We start from the raw sequence: 23,885 nt of genomic DNA, 5'->3' as shown, positions 1-23,885 counted from the left end.
CAGACACTTCAACTCTGTTTTGCCCACACATTGTAGTGCTCCCAGTGGCACTGTTACATTCTTTGCAGAGCATGCAATTTTTTTCTGGAGGCTGCAGCACAGAATGAATAGGACATCAGAGCATTTAGACATGACTCCCTATTTGTTGTCTGCAGTAATCAGCATACATTTTGAAGACACTATCATTAGTCACTATCAATACAGAGCCACTTGAGTCTCTTTCGGGATTGAAGTAAATTAGTGGTGCAGCACCCTTTTCCATTCTCACACTGACAACCTCACTCAAAGTCTAGAAGCGTTATAAATACACTTTATAACAATGTTCCCCACTACTAAAGAGCTAACATACTCAGTCAAGTCAAAGGCTATACTAGACTGTATTTATATTATATATGTATATGTTCACACACACACATATATACATTTTTCCAAAGTTCAAGGATTCAAGAATCACACCAAAGTCCAGCACTACTTTGACCCTCTTAATACTTAGATGCTAAAGACATCAAAGGTGTCAAGTTTTTAAAGTGACAGTTAACATTGCATATTTTTTCAAAGTATCATTAAATTCCTCTTAGAAAATTCAGCTCAGTGATTAAATAAAGTTCCATATAACCACAAGAAATCATAACATTTTATCCAGCATTATAATTGAACTTGTTAGCAGAACTAAGCCTTTAAAAATTCATGCATTAATATGCATGTAACAATTTAAATTCCTATTCATGTTTTTTCTTATAATCTCTGATACCAAAAACAAAGGGGCATTACATTACTTTTATAATCGTACCTTTGAAGATGCCTCAAGTTCCACTTGAGGTACTTATGATCGTGCAAGCTGAGGACTACTAACATGATGTCAAACACACTGAGAACCAACAAGGAAAAAATATTTCCCACCAGCAAGGAAAAAGTATTTGTTTATTACCATACATTCCCGAGCTCCTGCAAATCCTCATGATTCAAAAACACCACCACCCTTGAGCTGCTATGTACAAGCAGCACTGGAACAAACAGCATAGCACAACCTCTTATAAAAGTATTTACAAAGTATATAAGTTTGGAAAAGACGCCTGGTGAAGGTTAGAGGGAGAAGGGAGACAGAATAAAAAAAAATGAAATCTGAACGACCAGGCCAAAAGTGTCCTGCAGGTTCTACACTTTTGAAGGGTCTCCAGTTAGAAGCTGGCCATATAGAACATGTTTACTGCTGCTTTGGGGAAGAGCCGCACTGTGGATGTTGAGGTGAGTAAAGTACATGGAAATTACAACCAAATCAAATTTAAAAGGACTGTGTAATGTGTATTTTACAATGAAATACTATTTGCTAGGAAATGCAGTAACATAGTAACAAGAATCAGTAGGCAGAGAGCTGGGTAGGGCACAGTTTGGCTCAGAAGTTATTTCACACTAGGATTTATAGCTTAAGGGCATCAAAGTCTCAAACCATTTCCGTTTAATTTCAGTCATGCATTCAGAAAAGAGGACCTTTCTACCTACAGCTCTAACAAGGATTAAAAGCAATACGTGTTTCCACCTAAAGTTCTGTTTGCAAAACAAAAACCTGATGAATGGGCACATTAAGCCCTCTGTCTGAGATCCATGTTTTAAAAATGAACTAATGAGTAATCATTTTATTTAGTATTTGAAAACACAGTGAACAATTCAAATAAAACAGTGAAACACAAATCTTTATGAGCTCATTATTTCTGTTTAATACATGAGTTGAGGAATCTACAAATGTAATACACATGGAAAAGCTGGATTTAATTTAATCTATGTGTGTCAATTGGAGTAACTGCAGCCAGTTTTGCAAGGTTTTACTGCAGCAGTATCAGTGTTGTATTTGACACCTCAACTATTTTGTTGTTGTTGTTGTTGTTTTATACAAACATGAAGAAGGAGAAAGAAAGCTATGCAATTTTCAGTATAAAAAATCACTCTGAATTCATTACATAAATGTTTTCTAAAGAATATGAACTTTGTGCTATTTTAAATTTTCTCTTTCAAAATGGCATACTGAAGAAGCTTATAAATAAATGAATAAATAAAATACACATTGTTGATCATGCACTACACTTCTGGAACAGGAATAAGATTCTGGGAAAAATAGAAAAAAGTACTCATGTCCAATAGTTTTTAGTCTTAAATTTTTAATACGAACATGCTTCCCATTTTACAAATTGAGAAATCTTTCAGTGATGTTAAAATGGATATAAGCCCTTTATGTCTGTGAAACAAAGAGGGAAGAAACTTTGAAGGAAGTTCCCAGAACAGTTCCTTCAAAGTGATTTTTCCTTTAGGGAGGCAGAGCTAGTTTTGTAGGATCTAACATGTACATGAGTGTTATGGTCAAAACTTCTTGAAGGAAAAATAGAGAAGGAAGAATTGGGGGCAGAAGCAATCTGATAGCACTAACATCCTAACAGCACTAAAAAAAATATATAAAAAAAAATGCCATACAGATACAGCACAAAGTCTGCATATATTTTGTTCAGGATTTAGAGGAAATAGTCATTCACACATCTAGCTATTACTGAAGTTAATTTCATGCTTAAAAAGATAACTTGACACCCATGACACACTTACAAAATCTAAGGCAGAAAAATAGAAGTTTTGGCAACGCAGTACCACTGTTTTGTAACCTTCAGAATGTATAAACATATTACAAGTAAAAAATCCCAATAAAATAATTGAATACTTATTGAGTCTAGTTAGATGCTCATCTGTATCTCACGCTTCATATTGTACATGAAATGGGTATTGCCAGAAGCACCACTAAAGATAATGGAAGCCTCCTCAAACACTATCTGATCCTTCTGCCTATGTCATGTTTCACCAAGTAGCAGGACACAGTAACTTGATCACTGCTACTGTAAGATTTGTGTGTGTGCATGTCTATAGATTATATATAACCAGCTTAGATGTATCTCATTATCTTGAATATAAATGTTAAGGAGACTGGCTATACTTTGTCTCATAGAAGCTTCAAGTGATATGCTTCCTTCTGAATTCCCAAATATCCATCTCTCAGCTTATTCTCCCTCCTCGTCTTCTGTCTGTGCATTAGGATGCTTTCTTGTTCTTGACTTTTTTCCTTGTACAAACAAGGAAAGCAAGTTTCAAAGTTTTTACCAGGGTAACATGAGTTATTCCAGTACACAAAGTTCTGTAGTATGCTACCAGACAAGATCCAGTTGCCTGAACACAAAGAATGCTTCAGCCCACCTATGAGATCAGTGACTTTGTTACACAGATCAGGATGTAAGGCTGCATGGTGATAATTTCATATATGGCAGATTTAAGACACTACTAAGAAGATAAGAAGTAATTTGTGCCTTTGAATGCCTATTACAATGAGAAAGCTATTTCCTACTTCAGTCATTAATCATCAGAGAAAGGACGAATGCCACTGGGAATCACCTACTGAAGGGCTGGTGGCAGCTCTTCACCAGGTGGAAACAATTATTTATGGATAGATGACCCTCATTGTATCAGGTATGGCTAGACAGCTTCCAGATGATTAAATAAAATTAAAATCACATCCCTTAACTTTTTATTTATTCCTATCTGGAAGAATACTCCTATCAGTTCCTCATGCACACGCTCACTGCTTCGTGTCTACGGGGGGCAGAGAGGGCATGCATCTCACAGGGCTAGTCCTCTGCTGCGGACAGCTAACCATAGGCCGTGCTCTTGGTGCTTACTCAGTGTGTTTGATGCCACTTGTGGTAGCTCCTAGGAGGTGACGATAGCTTAACTACACGCATTTCTCTGGGACTGGAGCAGCCACACTTCCCCAAGCTTTCCACAGCGTCAATGGAAGTGTGCACGTTAGCCTGCCTTCTGCTGTTTTTTTTGCTTTTTAACTACCGCCCCCAGCTGCGTATCATTTGCTCCACTTGTCTTGCACGAACACTCGCGTGTTCCGTTGACAACCTGGTTTCGCTTTCTGTTAGCATGGTGGGAAATAAATAAATAAATAAATAAATAAGCGAATAAATACATAAAGCCTGGCTGGCCTCCCTAACTAAAACCAGGCATCGCCCGCGAGCCGAGCCGAGCCGTTCCTCACGCTGCCGCCAGCGTTCGCCCTGCCCCGAAGCCTCCCCCGCTCTCCCACAGCTGCCCTGAGGTCTGAAGCCTCAGCCCCAGCCGCAGCCGCAGCCTCGCCCGCTCCGGGTAGGCTCCGGGTAGGCTCCGGGTAGGCTCCGGGTAGGCTCCGGGTAGGCTCCGGGTAGGCTCCGGGTAGGCTCCGGGTAGGCGGGGCGGCGGCGGCGGGACGCGCCCCCACGGCGGCGGAAGGGCGGCCGGAGCCCGGCTCCCCGCGTTGGCCGGGCCGCTCACGGTAACGCGGCACCCCCGAGCACCTCCCCGTCCCCCGCCGCCTCCCTCTCCCGGTCAGCGCAGCCCCGCGGTGCCCCCCTCCGAGGGCTGCCCGGGCTGGGAGCCGGCGGGTCCCGGCCAGCGCCAGGCACCGCCGGCGGCTCGGGGCGCGGAGTGGGTTTGTTAAGGCGCAGGACATCGGCGTTGTTCGTGCCGAAAACCCGCGTTTGGCCCTTTTGGGTAGGCGGTGGTGCGGGGGCTGTGAAATGTCGGGCCTGTGGAGGAGGGTGGATAACGGAGCTTGGTGGCGCTGAACGCCCCTGAAAGGCCAGAGGTGCTTGTTTGCGGCAGAGACTGCCCTCTGAAGGGATCGAAACCTCAGGGGTCACGGCACAAGTTACTGAATTAATTTGTCACTGCTCCCGAGCAGAGATATACTCAGCAAAAAAAAAAAAAAAAAAAAACGCCTCGGAGTGAGGTGAACAGGCCTTTTCCCTGGAAGGGGACAGCTGTCTCACATTTATTTTTCATTCTTTCTAGAATATCCAACCGAGATTCATTTCTTGGGGTGGAATTTTGTACCGTTCAAAGGTCTTATTTTGTGTCCTTGTTTGATCAGAAGCCAGAACATGTTTTCCATATTTGAATAGGTTTCAGTTTCATAGCACAATGTTCCTCTCCTTAAGCCTTTTTCAAACGAGTCTTGAGTTTTAGGGTAAAAATTTGCCATGTCTGGTGATGTGTGGGGCTAAGATTTGTTCAGGATTAACAATTTCATGCTAATTTTAAGAATTGTACTGTTAGATCACCAATTTGGTGACAGTGTTGGGTTACCTATGTAGCATTAAGCTTATGTCATTTACTTGAATTGTGTTACTAACAGCTGATATTTTTTCATGTATTTTTGTTTTCTAACTTAGCTGAGACAATGACAGCCTTTGAAAAGAACCTCCATCAGGAAATGATTTCTCAGCTGCATAATTTTGCTGCTGTTGGAGATGTTGCCAAACTGAAAGCATTGCTCAGCCATTCTCCATCACTTATCAATGCAGCTGCAGATAACGGCTGGACAGCCTTGATGTATGGCGCAAGAAATGGACACTTTGATGTTGTACGGATTCTTCTGGAAGAAGGGTAAGCTGTTTAGTAGATCCCATTGAAGAGTTCTGACCTAAATTCCTCTCTGTCCAGTTAAATATGACATCAGACAAGTAGACTTACTCAACAGATAGTGGAAGAATATTCAGGCTTAAAATTCAGAATTATATACTTTGTGTCATTTTATAACTGGATTGTGCTATTTGCTAAAAATTGTTGAAAAGATACAAGGATCCCTAAAATTATTGATCTTCAAAAATACATTGTCACTCCTCACAGAAACGTGCAGAACAGAACAAAATTTGTACCCCATTCCAAACACTGTTCTGAATATAAATTTGATGTATTTGATTGTTCTGCTTAGGCTTTTTCTGTAAGGTTTAATTGTAATCCATTTGCATCTGTGTTACAGTGCAGAACATTTGCAGGCATATTGACCATTATGTAGGATATGACAGACATACCTACACCAAAGTTAGTGATTGCTGAATTTCATGCTGCTTTTCTTTTACATGAGTCTTCCTTCGTCTTTCAGCTGTCATATTTTTTTATTCAGTCACTATGACACCATGCATGTTCTTTGCTTGTCAAAGGCTTGTTTTCATACATTTGTTGTCCGTCTTCAACTCCTGTAGTTCTAGTCTAGCAAGACACTGAGAAAAGCACAGAATGCTGCAAAGTTTTTGAAACCTCAAAGAAGATTTTTCCAAAGCCTGAATAAAGTTAGGATTGACATGTTTCAAATGGAAAACATTTCATAATAAGAGTGAGAGTTCAGCTGAGCTCTGTCTTAATCAAGGCTGATCTGTTCCTCTGCAACCCTAATTACGGAGCCATGCAAGACTAGTTCATTCTGTGGTTATGAGTAATCTCAAGGTTGTCATTCCACAGCCTCCAGGATATACTTTTATTTAAGCCCTACGCAGATGCTGTACTTTCTGCTGGAGCTCAGCATGGAGTGTCAGACGAACTGCTGTTTTGCACCGTAATTAGTGTATCCTAGCAAGCCATAGAGCTTCACTGTGCCAGATCTTCTGGGTTGAAATCGTCGTGCATTGAGTAATACTTTGAGATTTTGGAGAATTTACCAGTTTGGTAAACAGGTTAACAAGATCTGAAGTTGTGCTTACTATAAGGAAGAGTGAATTTCTGCTTGTAAATGCCTTTTTCATGGCCATTTTCTTAGACAATATAGTTACTGATATGTTACCTCAACCTCTTGATTTCATTTTAGTCAGGTTTAGTCATAATAATCATTTAGATGAATACAGCTGCTGGATGCATAAACATGAACATCAAATACAACTATGAAGGTAATATAATATAACATTCCAGAGACTGAGCCTGGATAACTAGTCATTTTTTTTATTCATCCATGCTTGAGAAAAGCTACAGGAAATGTTTATGGACTGAAAGAAAGATCTTAGTGATCTGAAGAGTTTGTGCCACTGCAGAGCACGTGAAATAGAAGCTTCATCATAGTCTGCATGTAGCTGAGCAGACAGTAAGTAGAAGACAAGATCAGAACAAGACTGTGTCTGAGCAATAGGTAATTAAGTAGGAAATAAGGTAAGATTTTAAACTAAAGATAATTAATTTGTGAAGAGAAGTGGGCAACTTTAGTTCCCTTAGCACCAAAAGCTTTTAAGCTAAGCTCTGAATGCATTTCTAAAATGTACTCAAACTCTCTCAGAAACCATTCAGTTAAATATAAAACCGTAAGTAAAAACAGTCTTGCTAGTGATACAGTTAGTTACCTGTGTATTAGCACTAGTAATATTTTGGCATCCTATCGTTTTAAAAACTGATTAGTATGACCCAGCATCTACTGTGTACTTTATAGTTTACAGTGCTATTTTCGTTTTACTTAGCCACTTGAGTTAAAATTGACAAACGAAAAAATAGTGTGCTCATTTTGACTTCCCTATCCACCCTTACCTATCTGAGATTTTTTTCAATATAGTTGAATATTTGCCACAAGTGACTGTTTTCCTACCTCTACCATTTTGCTTTGTTACAAGAACAAAGAGATGCTTATAGACCAGCTCATTCCCCACAGTTCAGAGTGCTTCTTCTACCGCTAAACACAAGCCATATTCTTGGTTCTTATTCAATGGTAAATCTAGTCTTATAACTGCTTTGATAGCTTGGTAGCTGCTAGAAAGTAATGCTAATTAAGCTACTGAATTTTGTCTTACTGGTTAGTCAGAAGAAAGCTGTGTCTTGGTCTACAAAGTTTCACATGTCTTGAAGGTTTTTTGTGGTATACAAAACATTGGTATACCAGTTTGTTTTTGACATGTTGCAGTATTTGGGATTTAAATTAATTGGTCACTGTTGTAGTAAGGCATGAACCTTGTTAAGTAATACCAGGAGTGCAACATAGATGTGGGATTTAACCTTAGCAAAATAAAATGAAGTAAGATCATTTTTCAATACCACAAGTATTTAGCCTAAAGAATGACTTAGTTGCTGAGTTTTGGAAAGTTCCTGCACCTATATATTATTAGATGTATATGCTGTGAATAATAATACAGTATTTACACTCTTCTTGCATAGCCTTATGCTGATAGCCACTGTTCTTTTCTGTTTCTGTAGGTGTGACAGGTCCATCGTTAATATGTCAAGGCAGACAGCTCTGGACATTGCTAAATTTTGGGGGTACAAGCACATTGCTAATTTGTTGGCTAATGTGAAGGGCGGGCAGAAGCCTAATTTTCTGTCAACTGAAGTGAAAGAGTGTGAAAATTATTTTAGCATGACACTTCTGGACAGAAGAAGCGATAAAAGAACAGATTCCAACTGGCTAAGCAGAAAACAAAGCCATCCAGCTACAGTATACATACTCTTCTCAAACCTAAGTCCTTTGGTTACTTTAGGTATGGGAACAGAGAGGTCCCAGCCACCAGAAGTCAAGCTTTGTAGGCTGTATCACAAGGATGTGGAACAGTATATGAGTCAAACAGAAGAAGTCACCTTGATTTTTCTTGGAGTTGAACTTCAGTTCAACAAGAATTTTATGGCTGCTGGCAATGAAAAGGTTCTGGAAGAAGAAGAAGATGATGGGTTAGTTGCTTGGTTTGCTCTTAGCATAGATCCCACTTCTGCTGAGAAATTCAAAGAGAAGCATGAGGACTGTTACTTCCTTCACCCACCAATGCCAGCACTACTGCAGCTAACTGAAAAGGAAGCAGGTAAGATGCATAAAATGCAACACTAATCAAATGTGTGATCAGAAGAATATGCTTTAGGATACACTGAGGTATGCTGCAAAGACTAACCACAGCAAAGGTATTCAGGTATTCACTGAAAGTCAGGTATTTTCAGTGGCTTTAGGAAAAAAAAAAATAACAGTCTGGCAGTGGCTTTGTGAATAATTCTATATGTAAAAATGTGCAGTTGCAAAGTGCTAACATCTTCAACTGTGAATTGTAAACTGTAAAATTTATTATCATGGTTTTACAAATAATAGATAGTATTTTAATATTGATGCATGTGCATTATTTTAAAATGAAAAAAAAAAATCTGTCATTAATGACTTTTCATTACAAAAAATTAAGCTATCTCCTTAGTAGAAGCTTGTGGGATACTTTTCCTGAGAAGAAAAAGTTAGAGCAAGTGTTGCAAAGTCAGGATCCCAGTGTCCAATGTAATGGACATGTTACAACAACTGCAGTTGTAATATTTTTGTAAAATTTATCCTTTACAGAAGGATAAAGGACAAGCTCCACTTGTACCTCAAGTTTATCTGGGACAATGCATTATTATGTCAAGATACCTGTAGGAAGTACCTTTTCCATCTGGAAAAAAAAATGTGTGATACAAAATTCTGGCACTTCACACAGGAAAAATAATTTTAGTAAGAAAGAGGTTGTATTGGTCTGGATTAATATTCCAAGCAAATAAATTGGTTTGTATCTACATAATACTGCATTGTATTACATATGTTGTGCTGCAAAGAAAGATTTAAATGACTTGCATCATTCGACTTATGTTGTTAAGCCATAGTCTACTTTGATTTTTACATTGAACTTTAATACTTGCTTTTTTGTGTAATGTTAAAGGCTTAAATGAATTAGTGTGGAGTATTAATTATTTTCAATGTATTCTTTAAAAGGTGTAGTAGCCCAGGCTAGATCAGTTCTAGCATGGCACAGCCGCTACCGATTCTGCCCAACATGTGGGAGTGCAACCAAGATTGAAGAAGGGGGTTACAAGAAAACTTGTCTAAAAGAAGGTTGTCCCAGTCTCCAAGGTGTTCACAACACATCATACCCAAGAGTAGGTGAGGATATTGTAAGATAAACTTGGTCAAAAGGGATTATATGCACGTTTCTTTTAAATTATTTATTTAATTATTCATTATTTAATTATTTATTTAACTCTGTTTCTTTTTAATTATTTCAGCTTCTGTCCCAGTACTTACATGTTCACCCCTGTCAAGATTATGTGTGTCTCAGCTATATTTAGGATTAAGAAATTCAGGTTTCTCTTTCTTGTACTATACTCTGTGGCAGAAATTGCAGTGACAATATCAATCTTTATCACAATGCAGCTATATCAGATGTTCCAACAATATAAACAGTCCAGAGGGTCACATTTTACTCTTTCTATTTTTTCTGCATGTTTTCTCACCTACCAAAAGTCCTATTAGCTTGAAATAATCTGGCTCTGTAACAAATTTTTGGTATGGTGGTCGTTTTTCTGTAGTGCCTCTTCAGCTGCATTAGCCGTCTTCGCTGGCTTTGACTCTTCATTGTCAACTGCAAACTGCCAGGCCTATTTCTACCCAAAATACAAGCTTTGATATATTTTATAACCCCTGTTAATTATGTGTTGCAAAGGAGGTTGTTAAAATTGCTGTGGTAGCGATGGAAAGACAACATGGAAAGAAAAATTACCTTTTTTTTTTTTCTTGGATTGTTTAGTGACCACGTTTGGTAATCACCTTTCCTTCCCCTACTTTGTCTTCTCTTTTGCAGTTGTAGTTCTTTCCAGAACTTCCATTGCATGTGTATTGTATTTCTGAATTAGTTTCTCTTACATGCTCTAGACATACCTTTGTAATAATCAAAAAATTGTGCCATGTCCTTCTCTCTCATGGGCTGCTATGAAGCTTGCTAAAATACTAGTGGCCATTCCTTTGCAGTTTCTCACACAACAAGTTTAGAGACATAAAGGGATTATATAGGAAGGACAGCTGAACCAGCATTTTCTACTTATGCCTTTCTTGCATATTTTGCATTGTGCCAAGTGGCAAATACCTTCACACAGGACAACAGTCTTTGAAATCACTGCTTATAGCAATTGCTGAAGTAAGTCTTTTAATATTAAAAAGAGAAAAATATATAAAGGCAGAGGTAACAAAAAATAAAAACAAAACATTGGTATACGTAATAAAGTAGAGAATTAAAAGGGAAGAAGAGGGTAGGTGAACTGTATACAGAAAGTCATGACAAAATGAATGATACCAATAGGAGAAAATATTTAGCAAGAAACAGTAAGTTACATAAAACAACCAAGACTGAAAAGTAGATAAAAATGCTCCACCAGATAAGGGGTTGAAAGCAAACAGAAGAAAAAGTGTAAAGGTTAGCCAGTATTTGCTAGAATACCTAGCTCTTCAATGTGTAGTGAAAAGTACAACCTAGGAACCTGTGTATGTAGATGAGGTGATAGCAACAATTTCAGCAAGAAACACAATTTTCTATCTGCTGGATGTATTGTTTATACTCTTAACAGATTATATGTTTGGGTTGCAGGTAATTTATGCCCTAACCTTGGCTACACTCACAAAGCATGTTGCAAAACAAAATAAATAGTATCTTATGGGGAGAAAAAAAAAAAAAAAAAAAAAAAGGTGAAATAACAACTTGCTCTGGGCATCTAGCCTATTTTGATTTCATACACTTAAAGTTATCTTATTTGTATATGCATTGGTGTTGAATAGGCTGAATTTTATTGCCGCTTTTAGGTCCCCCAAAAGTTGTAATATATTCCTTTCATGTCCATTACAGATCCTGTTGTGATAATGCAAGTCATCCATCCAGATGGGAACCACTGCCTCTTAGGTAGACAAAAGAGGTTTCCTCCAGGAATGTTTACTTGTCTTGCTGGATTTGTAGAACCTGGTAAGTAATTTCATTTTCCCTTATCCGATGGGTTTTCTCACATATTGTGCACTGAAAATAATATAGAGATTTCTTCTGTTTTATGTCAAATAAAATATTAGTTCTTCATATTAGATGTTGTTATAATAAACATGCTAGCTACCATACTCTGCAGAGGTTGATTTTTTTTTTTTAATAGCAAAAAGCAATGAGCAAATACAATTTTAAAATAGCTTTCTCATCAATTCTCATCGCAGCATTCTCATAAATCATATACTTAAGTGAAAAAAAATATATAAAGGAACTTTCTGTGGTGATATGAATTCAGTATAGGAAATCTGGGAAATAGGATTTCAGTATAGGAAAAATAAGAGTTAAAGCATAAATTAAAGTTAAGTGCGTGCTTATTTGATTGATTCTATGGAAGATAAGTAGAAATTTTGTAATATGAGAAAGAAAAATAAAGAGATTTTGCTAACTGCATTTAGCAATAATATTTGAAATTAGCTAAAACTGTTGGTAGCTACAAAAAGTTGTAAAGCATTCTTACATTGTGAATACATCTTAATCACCAGCAATAGTGTAATTTATAACTATATTGTATTGTACAACTGAACTGTATCCAGTAACGGTATGCAAATGAAATGTGGTTACAGCATGAATGAACTGATTGAAGAGTCATTTAAAAGAAGTCAGGAGGTTTATTTTTTCACTGCTTTCTTTCTTATCATCCACTTTCTGATACTGATTTCAAGCATATGTACTAAAATTTAAGAGTAGCTGATCTTACCAGTTCTGTTCAGTTGAACTTAATTGCACTAGAACTTCTATCTCTTAGGAGTTCACTTGCTAATTAAAATAATATTTGGGCTATCATTTAGTAAAGAAGGCAAAGGAAACATCCGCGAGTTTTGAAATTTATTCAGAAGTTAATTCCATAATTGGATGAAAAGACAAAAGACTGAAAAGATTGTTATATTAGTGATTAGTTTTCTTATGGGACAAGGTGAGATGTATAGAAACATCATTGTATATTGAGATGTCTATAAAAAATTTGGTTCAAACTACTTGAACGGATCTTTCAATTGTCTTCAAATAAACACATACTGATGCATGGACTATCTAATGAATTTGTAATTAGTGGGACATGTGTACATATATAGGCCTATGACCATCAATAGTCCACATGTACACTCAGAAATTATAGAATCATGGAATCATAGAGTATCCCAAGTTGGAAGAGACTCACAAAGATCATTGAGCCCAGCTCCTGGCTCCACACAGGACCACCCAAAAATCAGACCATGTCTGAAAGCACTGTCCAAACCCTTCTTGAACTCCCTTGGGGAGCCTGCTCTACTGCCTGACCACCCTCTCTAGCAAAGAACCTTTTCCTAATAAAGTCTTACATGAATGTAGAAATAAGCTTTTCCACTGCAAGTTAAGTTTGGAGAAGTATTTAGATTAAGACAATGAATGAATTTGGTGAAGTAAATAATACAGCACAGAAATCTGCAAGTCTACTTAAGTCTCTATTTTCTTATTATTGCCATTTTAAATGTAGATTTTCTACATTTTTAGTTTAGATTTTTAGTTAGCTGCTTACTGTTACAATGATACAGAAAACCTAAAAATTAACACAATGCTATTTTTAAATGAACAAATCTGTATTTCATATTCATTTAAGGAACAATGTATTTCCTACTCAATGTTTAAAGTGTTAAGCAGCGTGATGATTGGTTGTATATACATACTTATATATACCATACATGCTATAATTGATAAATTATCAATTCGGGAAATAAACAGTATGATGGAGAAATTATGACACTTTATTTACAAAGTTAAATTTTGCTTTGGTGGCTATTTTTACCTTGTTAGACTTCACCATCCCATGCTTAAGGTGTGTGCCCTGATCTGTGAACTGGATGTCTATAGGTAATTGTCTGGTGCAGTTTCAAATCTTTTGAGTCAGTTCAAAGCACAAGATGTAATCCTTGGTTGGAGTATTTTCATCAGCTGTTGGTTCTTTGCCCTTTTTGATTAGGCGAAACAATAGAAGATGCTGTTCGAAGAGAAGTAGAAGAGGAGGCTGGAGTCAAAGTTGGCCATGTTCAGTATGTCTCTTGTCAGCCATGGCCAATGCCCTCCTCCCTAATGATTGGCTGCTTAGCTGTTGCAGTGTCTACAGAAATTAGAGTTGACAAGAATGAAATAGAGGATGCCCGCTGGTTCACTAGAGAACAGGTAAAGTTCAATTTAATTTCCTTCTGGTATTGATTAGTCTGTGACTGTATCACTTCTGGCATAGAATAGATACTTTTTTTTTTTTTTCAGCAAGTTGAATAAACAAGTATACTCTCCATTTTATCATACTACAGTTGCATTATATTGTATTTATAGATTACACATAAACAGTGGAAGGCAGATACTGATAAGGAGCACAGTAATTACTGGGTCACTTGCAAGTCCATTTTATGACATATTTACCAGTTAGCTGTTCACCTTTTCCTTTTGGGAGATATCCAAGTTATAGTTATGTTAGACCATTTTTTTTACAAGCCTGTGCTCTGCATTTTGGCAGAAATAGTGTTCATCACCTGACTTTCTCCAAACAAGCATGCTACCAGATTTGTTAGGGGTGGAGGTGAGGTTTAGGTACAAATTCTGGGAATTCTAATTTGAATATTTTTCCGTGAACTAGTTTTTTAATACTCTGGTATTGAATGCAAGTTACTATGCATTAATAGGAAATTCAAATGAAAAAGAGAAAAAAATAAATTTTCACAGAAAGAGCTCATGAGTAGAAAATAAAACGATTGTTTATACAATACAGTCTTCACAGGTTTTGTCACAGGCTACTTACAAGATAAATTTCCTGTAACACTATACAAATGCCTAGCAGTTACAAGTGTTGTGACTCTAAGTCAACTTGAAGGAAAAATTAGTCACCTACAATCTCAGTGTATTTCTGACAGCAATCAGAATGTTATTTTAAATGAGTATTAGTTCTGCATACAGCTAGACATATGCAGATTGGTCTAGAACTGGGAATAAATGTACTACAAAAGTGTGCTAAACTGAAAGTATACACGCATGTTGCTTGCTACTGCCTCAGAAAATGAACAAAACATTTTCTCCAACGCTACATGATAAAAGAAAACAAACAGAATTTATGGAATGGTGTAGAGCACCATCTGGTGGTTCTTCCTTGCAGAGACTTAACAAAAAAACTTGAATATCACTTTTTTTTACTATCTCCACGGTTGTATGAAAGTATCCTTTGGGGCACGTTTTAAGCTTAAAAATGCAACAACTCAACTCTTCTAAATATTTTTCTTGTATTTCTCTGGTAGTAATTTATTAATGGGGACAGTAACATTAGACTGATCATCGTTGTTAATTCCTGTGTTAGATTCCATATGGCTTATAGTTCTATTTTCTAACAGAAATAATTTCTTTTTATTGCAGGTCGTGGAAGTTCTCATTAAAGGAAATCAGCGTTCATTCTTTGTACCACCAAGTCAAGCTATTGCACACCAGCTGATAAAACATTGGATTGGAATGAATGCTAATCTTTAATTCATATAATTTAATTCAAATTCTTTAAGTTGAATTATTTCTTTTAGTGGATGCTAAAATTAGGAATAAACTAGAAAGAACTGTTTATCTAATGTTTGTGCAACCATGTAAGTTTTTGAGTCTTTGCTTTGGTTCCTGAAGTGAATATGCAAACCTTTACAATTTTTTTCAGACCTGAGTGAGAACTGAGTAATAGCACAGTGATCATCCCAAGGAATCAAGAAACAACTAGGAAAAATTAATACTTTATTTTGCAGAGGCTGCTTTGTTTTTGTTTGATCAAATTATTATGCCTGCCATTATCACATTCTTAATGTTTGATTTGGATTTTCCTGTCCACCACTAGGAGTCACATTACAAAAAGGCCTAACCTTGCCTGTTGCCTGCACTCTATATTTACATCCTCCTGTTCTGTCATACTAGTTTCCTTCTCATTCTTCCCTGTCTCCATTTTAAAAAATTCTATGCAGCACAAAAAACACCAGTCACTGTTCATTGCTGAGAGTCCTATCAGCAACAGCTAGTTTTAAGCTAATAGTAAATATGGTAAATATGTAGTACTTTTTTATCTACATGAGCAACGCTGTAAACAGAGTATTTACTCTTCCAGTTTGATTTCACCCAGTTACACAGTTATGTCATCCTGAATTTAAAGGTATAACACAGTATTTATGAATAATGCATTGGAAAACCAAAACAAGATAATAATACATTTATTGACCCTAGCCAATGAGTTATTTCATTCTCTGATAATTTGTAATGGAGGAGAAAAGATTACTTAAAAGGCATAATATCTGAAAATATACACAAAATTGTTTTATACGAATTGAGACTTTTAGATTTTTACTGCTATTAAGAATTTACAGTTCTAAGAAATATATCAACCCCAGCTGTAAGACTGAGAAGGCAATATGTTAATTAAAATAATTACTTATGGATATTTAATGCTATAATTCAGATTTGTGCCTTAATTTATTGTGTTATTTAAAGAATATATCTTTTTAAAATGGAAGTTTATAAAAGTATACTGTTGTTATTAATTTAATTATGTTACGATTCGGTAGTCTGTGATTATGCAGACACTGCAGTGTTATAAAAAATGCAAATGAACAGGAGGAAATACAATGATAGTCATAAAAATTAACTTATTATGAAATGGTAATTTGTTTATTCAGAACAACTTGAATTTTTTTTAATCAATAAACTATGCAAGATTTGTTTCAAAATTCTGTGCAGACTCTGCACTCAGTAAAAGTGTTATGTCTTTCTATTCAGTGTTCATACTATGGCAGCATTTTTTGTTTGTTTTTATGGCATCAAGGTTAAAGCAAGAAGCTCTTCTGACAGTCTTGGAACAGCTAACAAATCATTATATTGCTTTACTCTCTCCCTTGTTTCACCCACAACTGCAAATTAAGAAAATAACTTTTATCAGTTGAGCTACCTGGAAATGAGAAGGAAGCAATACGCTGTTTTATTTAATATTTTCTTTTACAGAGAAGTACAATAAGCTCTCATGGACTACCACTATTGTCAATATGTGGTCATGGTAGAAATAATTTTATTAAAAAAATAAAATAAAACATCGGACAGAAAGAAGGCTAGTTGCAGCTACTTCATACAAGTAGAAGAGAACAATGGAAAGCATGCGTAGTGGAAGAAACGTTTGCCTAGGACTGCAATGATTGTATGGTAAGAAAGATGAACAAGGAAGGAATGAGGAGCAGACAGAAGAGGAAGGATCACGCAATATATAGATTTTAGGAAGGTAAATCATTTATCACATTAAGGTAACTAAAAATGCATATGAAAGTTACATTCTGGTATTTTTTTTTCATGTAGGGAATTTATATAGGTGGATTATATATATAGGTGGATTGTAGGTTTGTAATTGTGAAACTCAGAAGAAGTTTCTGAGCATAACCATAACCAGAAGAAGTTTCTGACCATAACCAATATTTATATTGATTCAGATTTTTTAATTGAGAATTTGTATAAGAAATATGTATCTGTAGTTACAATACTAATAAGTAGAAGAACTGTAACTTTACAGCATGAAAATGGCAGAAAAAGCACAGGTTGTAAAAAACAACAGTGTTTTAGTAATCTGAGTTTGTGAATAATATTTTAATGATCTTTTAATGATCATTTCTAGTAACTTTTGGTGATAATTACTTTTTTAATGCATATACATTTTTGAAAGCTAACTAGCAGTCCTTCTTTCTTCAGCAGATGAACCACTCACAGTAAAGGGGACAAACATCATTTCTTTAAGAAAATTAATTTAATCATTTTGATCTCCTATTTAAAATGATAGGTTTCCTGGGTATTTATTGCCTTAATTTGACTTGTTTGCAAGTTTGAGTTTTAGTTTGCAAATACCTATCCCTAGAAATTTTCTGAAGGATGGTTATTTTCAGATTATGTATGAAATACCTAATTGAAGAACCAAATGCTGTAGTTATTTAGCAACCAGAGCAATTTAGGAAAGGGCCAAATTAAATTTAGCATGGAAATTAAATAGAAAGTGTAGTGATTCTCACTGGAATATGATCAGCGTAACAGCTCCCTAACATTAGAGTTGTAGGCTTTATCCAAAAGACTGCAGCTGTGCAAGGAGGTTATTTCTTACCACTAAGTTAATACAGTATGTTAAGAAAATGCCATCCTGGAAACCACTAAAAATGGAGGGACTTTGTTCATGTTGTGTGGTAATGATCTTTCACTCTCTTCTGTCTTGCTTCTGCTGTGGTACCAAAGCAAAAAGTGTAAGTAGTAACTAGAGAAAATTCTCAAAACATTTTCTCTTCCAGTTTGCCAGTCAACTAATGAGAATTAATTTCTATTCAGTATATATCTTTAGATATGTATTTTGTCCATTGTGTTTTTTATTATAAGAAATAGAAATAATAATATAGTGGACAAAAAAATAAATGTTGTTTAAACACAAAATCCATACTACTAACAAAGCTGTAAGCCCATGTTATGAATACCTTTGTGAGATTTTTACTAAATCTGCATCAGTTCCCATAAGCATACTTCTTTTATCTCATTTTTAGTATTAGACATGGATAAGCATACGAAAAATAAAATCTTTCCAGTATCAGTAATATAGTACGAACAGTATGTGTCGTATTTTGTGTATACTGGTAAATAATGATCTTGAATTCTACACCATGTGAAGGAAAAAAGGCTGGATATCAGTAGGCTGATTAAAGGTAGACCAGTCATGATGCTTCATGGAATTAAATATACTAATCAGATTCTGAGCTTAAGGGACAGAAATAGAAAAAGAAGTGGAGCAAGACTGTGAACAACATTGCTCTCTCTCTTATCTTTAATTTTAGTATAGGTAATTTTATTGGCTAAGACTTTTCAGACATAATTGACAAGTGTAAAGCCTGAGTGAGTTGAGTTACCATTTTTCATATTTGCTTCAGCTGTTAAGAGTTAAATAAGCAGTAGTCCTTTTTTGCTTCAGTGATTGGAAGGGTAGATGTATGCTGCATATCATTGCCAACTGGGGTTGACAGTACAGAAGTGGATAAGTCCGAAGGAAAAAAAAGAATTGAACTTGTTATCCTATTAAGCCTTAGCAAGACGGCTAGCACATCCTTCATGAGCTTAGAAAAGCAAACTATTCACAGAGTCTATAATAGCAAGCAAGCATCTGAGGAAAAGGAATCTTGGCTCATAGTAACAGTAAGTATAAACATGTTTTTTATTTTAAGTAACAACCCTGTCAGTATATATTTTGTATAAACTTACTGTAACTCATCATAGTTTTTGTAAAATGGGGGATTTCTGAAGTTGTTTTTTCACAGTGGATATAGTTTAAAGAATTTCAATTATATTTAAGTATAATTGAAATTAAATTGAGTATATAGTTTTTGTGAATACATAAGAATGATGGTTTCCTAAATAAAAGGGATTTTTTAAGGTGGATTTTATTATTATTAATAATAAATAAGAATGCTTTCCTAAACAGTAGATATGTAGAATCCATCTTCTAAGATGGATTTTTGATTCCTAAGACTGTTATCTGTAATTTTAACATACAGGAACTAAAGTTTAGTACTGTGTAATTTCAAAACTGAAAGCCTATCTGAATGAAATGGTTTGATTTAGTTTGCTTGTTTGTTTCTTTTGAACTATCTTCCTGCAAATAACATTTTAGATCTGAAAGGTGAGGAAAGATAATGATAAGACTACAGGGATATTAATCAAGAAGAAATGTTATATACCACTGAGTAGAAAAGCTTACAAATTCAGTTTGCAGCACTTAAATAAGCCTTGATTGCAGGTTGTTCTCCTACCATTTCCTTATCCTGCTTACTAAACTGTTTTTGTTAAAGTACTTTCTTATTCCTTTCTAAGGAGAGAACCATTCTGACACTGAAGCTGTCCTTCCCAGTTCACTGAAGGAATGCAAACCTTTTCTCAACACGCTTACTAAAAAATGAGCCTATGAAGTATTAAATTTGTTTTTCACTCCAAACCCAAATTGCTCCTAACCTATGCAATTGAAATTCCTGTTCTGCAGAAACTGACCATGGAAACTGCATAGTCAGGAAATACAGTTTCTAAATTTTTCCATTTTAGACAGTGGAAATTGAATCCTAGAAGCTAGGATATATTTTTGAACTTAATTTATTCTATAAGAAAGGACAGATTTTTCTCAAATAAACGTAATTTATATTTTCTAGTTGCAGACTATCTCAAAACAAGCTAATATATTTTCAAAGGGTTAACTGTGGTAGTGTACTACTTGATTGACAGGCTTCACTTGGTGAGCTGAGTTTCAAGCAGAATTCAAGATTCTGGATTTACATCATTTCTGTTATGATGGATGAACTGTTCACAAGTTCAGAGAACTTCAATAATTTGACTTGACAAAGGATTGTAGTATTCTATTGGTAGCACCATTTTACTACAGAAATTTTATTTCCTGTGAGTGGAAGCAGTAGTGAGATTTCTGCTCATTTCATGGCCATTTGCCACATTGCACATGGGAGGTATTTCATTTAGTTGCTCCCATGACTGATGCTGAGAAAGCATGAATTATATGCCAAAACAAAAAAAAGCCAGTTAAATGTAACTAAATGTAAAATACCAAACATCAGTATAATAAACTCACAAGAAAAGGGCTAATCCAGCTGGTGTTCAAATTGGCATTTTTTCCTTTGGTCTTAGAACAGGAATGGCAGAGACACAACAGAGAAAACAAATGGAAATTCACGGTAAATATTTTAATATATTTTCTGAACTTTTGCTGAAGACAAAATACTTTCATCCACTGTAACAGAAAAAATGCATAATAAAACATGTTCTTTATGACAGTTGTGAGAAAGTGTTTTTACACATATAATAAATACATGAGCGTCCATGGTATTGTACTGATATTCACCACTGGAAAAATGTGGTCAGTAAGGAGAAGTGTTTATTACATGGTACTTAAAGTCAACAGGTGATCTCTATATGGACCATCGACAGCATAGCCACATACTGGTTCACCATTTTGGTGCAGTGGAAAACTAAATGACAGTAGGAGCAAACAATTTGATTCAGAAATGAAATAACTTCAAAAACATTAAATAAATGCCTATCCTTAGTAATTCATTACTCATGTTACAGCAGAGACTCAAAATAATTAAACAAATAGCAAGATTAGCTTAGCAGAGAGGCAGAATCTTTCATTTAGCTTTATATTTAAAAAAAAAAAAAAAATGCATATGGCTTTGCTGAATTTAAGAACTGAAAACTGGACCTATGCCTTGTCTTCTGCCTAAGAAGGCACAGGTGCTTGTACACACACAAGCTTATGATGGCTGAACTGTAATTTTTCAATATGAATTCCCTGTCACTTGTGTTCTCAATTGTAAGCTAAAATAGTCTTGAAGATATTTGACTGACTGCTATTTTATTAGCCTTTTTTAGAACTAATGCAAAGGGCAAAAGGGCTCCCTGAAGGTAGCTGTTCCTAACACAGGAGCCAGAATAGTATTCCTGCTAAGTGTTTAAGAGGGAAAAAAAAAAAAAAAAAAAAGTGATCAAAACTTATTTAACACTGTGGTGTCACTTGTTTATGTGTGTACAGCATAATGCAAAATTTCATTACATAAGGTAAGGATTTCCTGATTATGCTCCTTTGTGTCTTGTTGCTTAGACAGTAACTTTCCTTGAGAACCAGATCTGCAGAAATATTGCTGGCTGGTATTTGCTATCTTTTGATCATCTGAAAATAAAAGATCATGACTAGGTGTGCTTTATTAAAAGTCCCACAGAACATTTCATGAAATAAAATGATTAATCACTGGGTCCTAGCACAATATCAGTTGCAGAGCAATTTTGCTTACCCATGCTTTTCTAAGCGTTTCATTTGGATGTACTATTCTTATAGCTAATTGGATACTGTCAGATAACTATTGAGTTCCATTTGAATGGAAACTGATTCTTTGCAGCAATGTAATTTATGTTTTAATTAAATTTGTGAAGTGCTTTAGGGTCCTGTTACAGACCCATATTAATAAATAGCTATTCTAGACATTTTGCAAAGACATTCTTAAAGACCAGTCTGTTTTCTGGAAAACACATAGAACAAATGATAAGTAAATGAAACTAAGATGCATACCACCTGAGTAAGAAACACTACCATGGTATTTCTGATAACATTTCTCTTTTCTTGCCTATAGGCAAGAAATAGGGTATTTGGCAAAAGTACCGCAGAACTGGGTGTTGAGAAATTATTCAGATAAGGTAACTTGATAAGGAGATTTGGAGCATTTTTGCAAATTTAAGAAATTTGGGGGGGGGGGGGGGGGGCAAAAAAAAAAAAAAGAAAGTATCCAAATAAGAAGCACTTGAATTAGGTAAATAAGAGATAAATAAATAAGCTTTTTTTGACTACTCTCTGACTATGGAATGATTAGGCTGTCATACTCAAAATGGCATTGTCTGTTAGAATAAATTTTCTGTGGGAAATCTGCATAAAAGCTAATAAGGGTAATATGCCACAAAATACAATCTCTAAGGAAAGTGAAAGGAAGAAATCATAAGGAAGAGCCTAGCTTTAACAACAATTTTATCAGAAGAAAGAAGGGGAGGAATTAAGCAGTGAAACGGCCAAATACGATAGAGGTAATATGATAGAGGAGCAAAATCAATGAAAGAAAATGTTAGCATGGAGCAAAAGAATACTGAGAAATAGAAGAAAAATGAGACAGAATGGAAGTGAATGAACACAAAATTCCATGTTAAGTAAGGATATCTGGGGTAACAAAAAAAAAAAAGAGAGGAGGGAGAGGGGATTCTGTATCCAAAGGGAAGAGAGAAATCAGATGTTTTTGATGTGGTTGAAATTCATAAGGAAAAAGCATTGAAAGGACTTTTCCAGGTGTTTCAACCTTCAGGAATTTCATCAAGCACTTTTAATAGTGCTTGAGTATTCTGTGACATTGTTCTTGTACAGTCTGTAAAAGGTGAAATAATTTAAGTATAGGATTTAATGTGGAGTTATCCAGTGAACTGCCACTAAATATATTTATAGCCATGCCTTCTAGAACAAGAGACATTTTCCACCCCAAAAGGGCAATTAATACTATCCTGAAGGAACATAAAGCATTTTGCAAATGTATTGTCACCACACCATTCTGATTCAATATGCTTAAATATTTCCTATATATTTTCCTTCTCCTTTTTAGTCTGTCTTTTCTGCCAGTGCTTTGTAACTTAGTTTCACTGAACACTCTTCTCTAGAAAACTTAAGAAAGCAAATGGTTTCACATAAAAACTCCAATATATAAAAATGAAATAAAATAATCCCTACATTTTCCACTTTACTTCTAAGAAACATTATGAAGGCAGCTTTTTCTGCCTAAAAACATGATCTCTGAGTCACATGTTAGAAAAAGAAAAACATTTTCTTGCCTCTATTATCACAGAGCTTGTCATCACTTGCACTATCTTGAAAGAAATTCTATCAGGAATACTGTTCACAGTGAAATTGAACACATTCTAGACCAAGCTTTAACTGTTGTGATGGTAAGGAGTCATCTTTCTCTCTGAGTTCACAGGTTATACATTCTGAGCCAACCAAACGCTGTGTATGTAGTAAGAATAACCTGTCACGTAGAGCACTTTGTCAGTGGACATTGGCTTCCATTTAATGAACTGCTGAACACCTCTGCTGTCATTGAAGCTAATTGGACTAGCATTCACCTAGTGTCCAGCAGTGGACAGAACAGTCCCTAATGCAGGGTCTGATGCATTCAACTAATCCTTCTTCAAGTCAACAGGACTATTTGTGTGACTAGGACTGAAGACGAATTCTTAATTCTGTTTGCATATCTCAGCTGTAGGACTAAAAAACAAGAATAGACAACAACAATATAAGGAAAACGTACATTGAAAACATGAGTGGAAAGAAAAGGGCTGTTGTCCCACCCTCTTCCAAAGTAGTAAATCTTGGAGGAGTGGGCATAAAGTAATATTTGGATAGGTGTTAGGGCCAACAAATCATTTCCCACAATCCTGACACAAAGAGAACTGACACTATCTACCTTCAGATTGTTCCATACCAATAAATGCTATTTGAAAAGTAGTAGAACTATCGACCATCTCAGAACGGAATTTATTTTGAAAATCTGTATATTTTGTCAGGACATCTCACAAAACATACGTTGCAACTATGATGAGAAAGTTAAATGAATATGCCTTTCATTTGAATTGATCCACAGTACTGTCTACCTCCTTAAAATTCCAGCATCTTTC

The 23,885-nt window shown here is 35.6% G+C and overlaps 1 protein-coding gene across 6 annotated transcripts; it reads left to right on the top strand.

Annotated features, from left to right (window-relative positions):
• The first annotated feature begins 1,106 nt into the window (after positions 1-1,106).
• Positions 1,107-15,208, top strand: NUDT12 (nudix hydrolase 12). Of its 6 annotated transcripts, none has more exons than XM_084503305.1 (7): positions 1,107-1,245; positions 5,247-5,460; positions 8,023-8,618; positions 9,542-9,709; positions 11,442-11,555; positions 13,582-13,781; positions 15,006-15,208. In XM_084503305.1, exons 2-7 carry the CDS (start codon positions 5,255-5,257, stop codon positions 15,114-15,116), a joined length of 1,395 nt encoding a protein of 464 aa, XP_084359431.1. In that variant the 5' UTR covers positions 1,107-1,245; positions 5,247-5,254; the 3' UTR covers positions 15,117-15,208. The 6 variants fall into 6 exon arrangements, with proteins under 6 accessions (XP_084359431.1, XP_084359433.1, XP_084359435.1 ...); XM_084503307.1 differs by lacking the exon at positions 1,107-1,245 and adding an exon at positions 4,034-4,182; XM_084503309.1 differs by lacking the exon at positions 1,107-1,245 and adding an exon at positions 4,171-4,193.
• Positions 15,209-23,885: the final 8,677 nt, after the last annotated feature.

Source organism: Aythya ferina (assembly GCF_964211825.1).
Source record: "Aythya ferina genome assembly, chromosome: Z".
In the NCBI taxonomy this organism is placed as follows: domain Eukaryota; kingdom Metazoa; phylum Chordata; class Aves; order Anseriformes; family Anatidae; genus Aythya; species Aythya ferina.
Note: the sequence above shows the minus strand (reverse complement) of the source record. Positions and strands in the feature narration are given on the sequence as shown.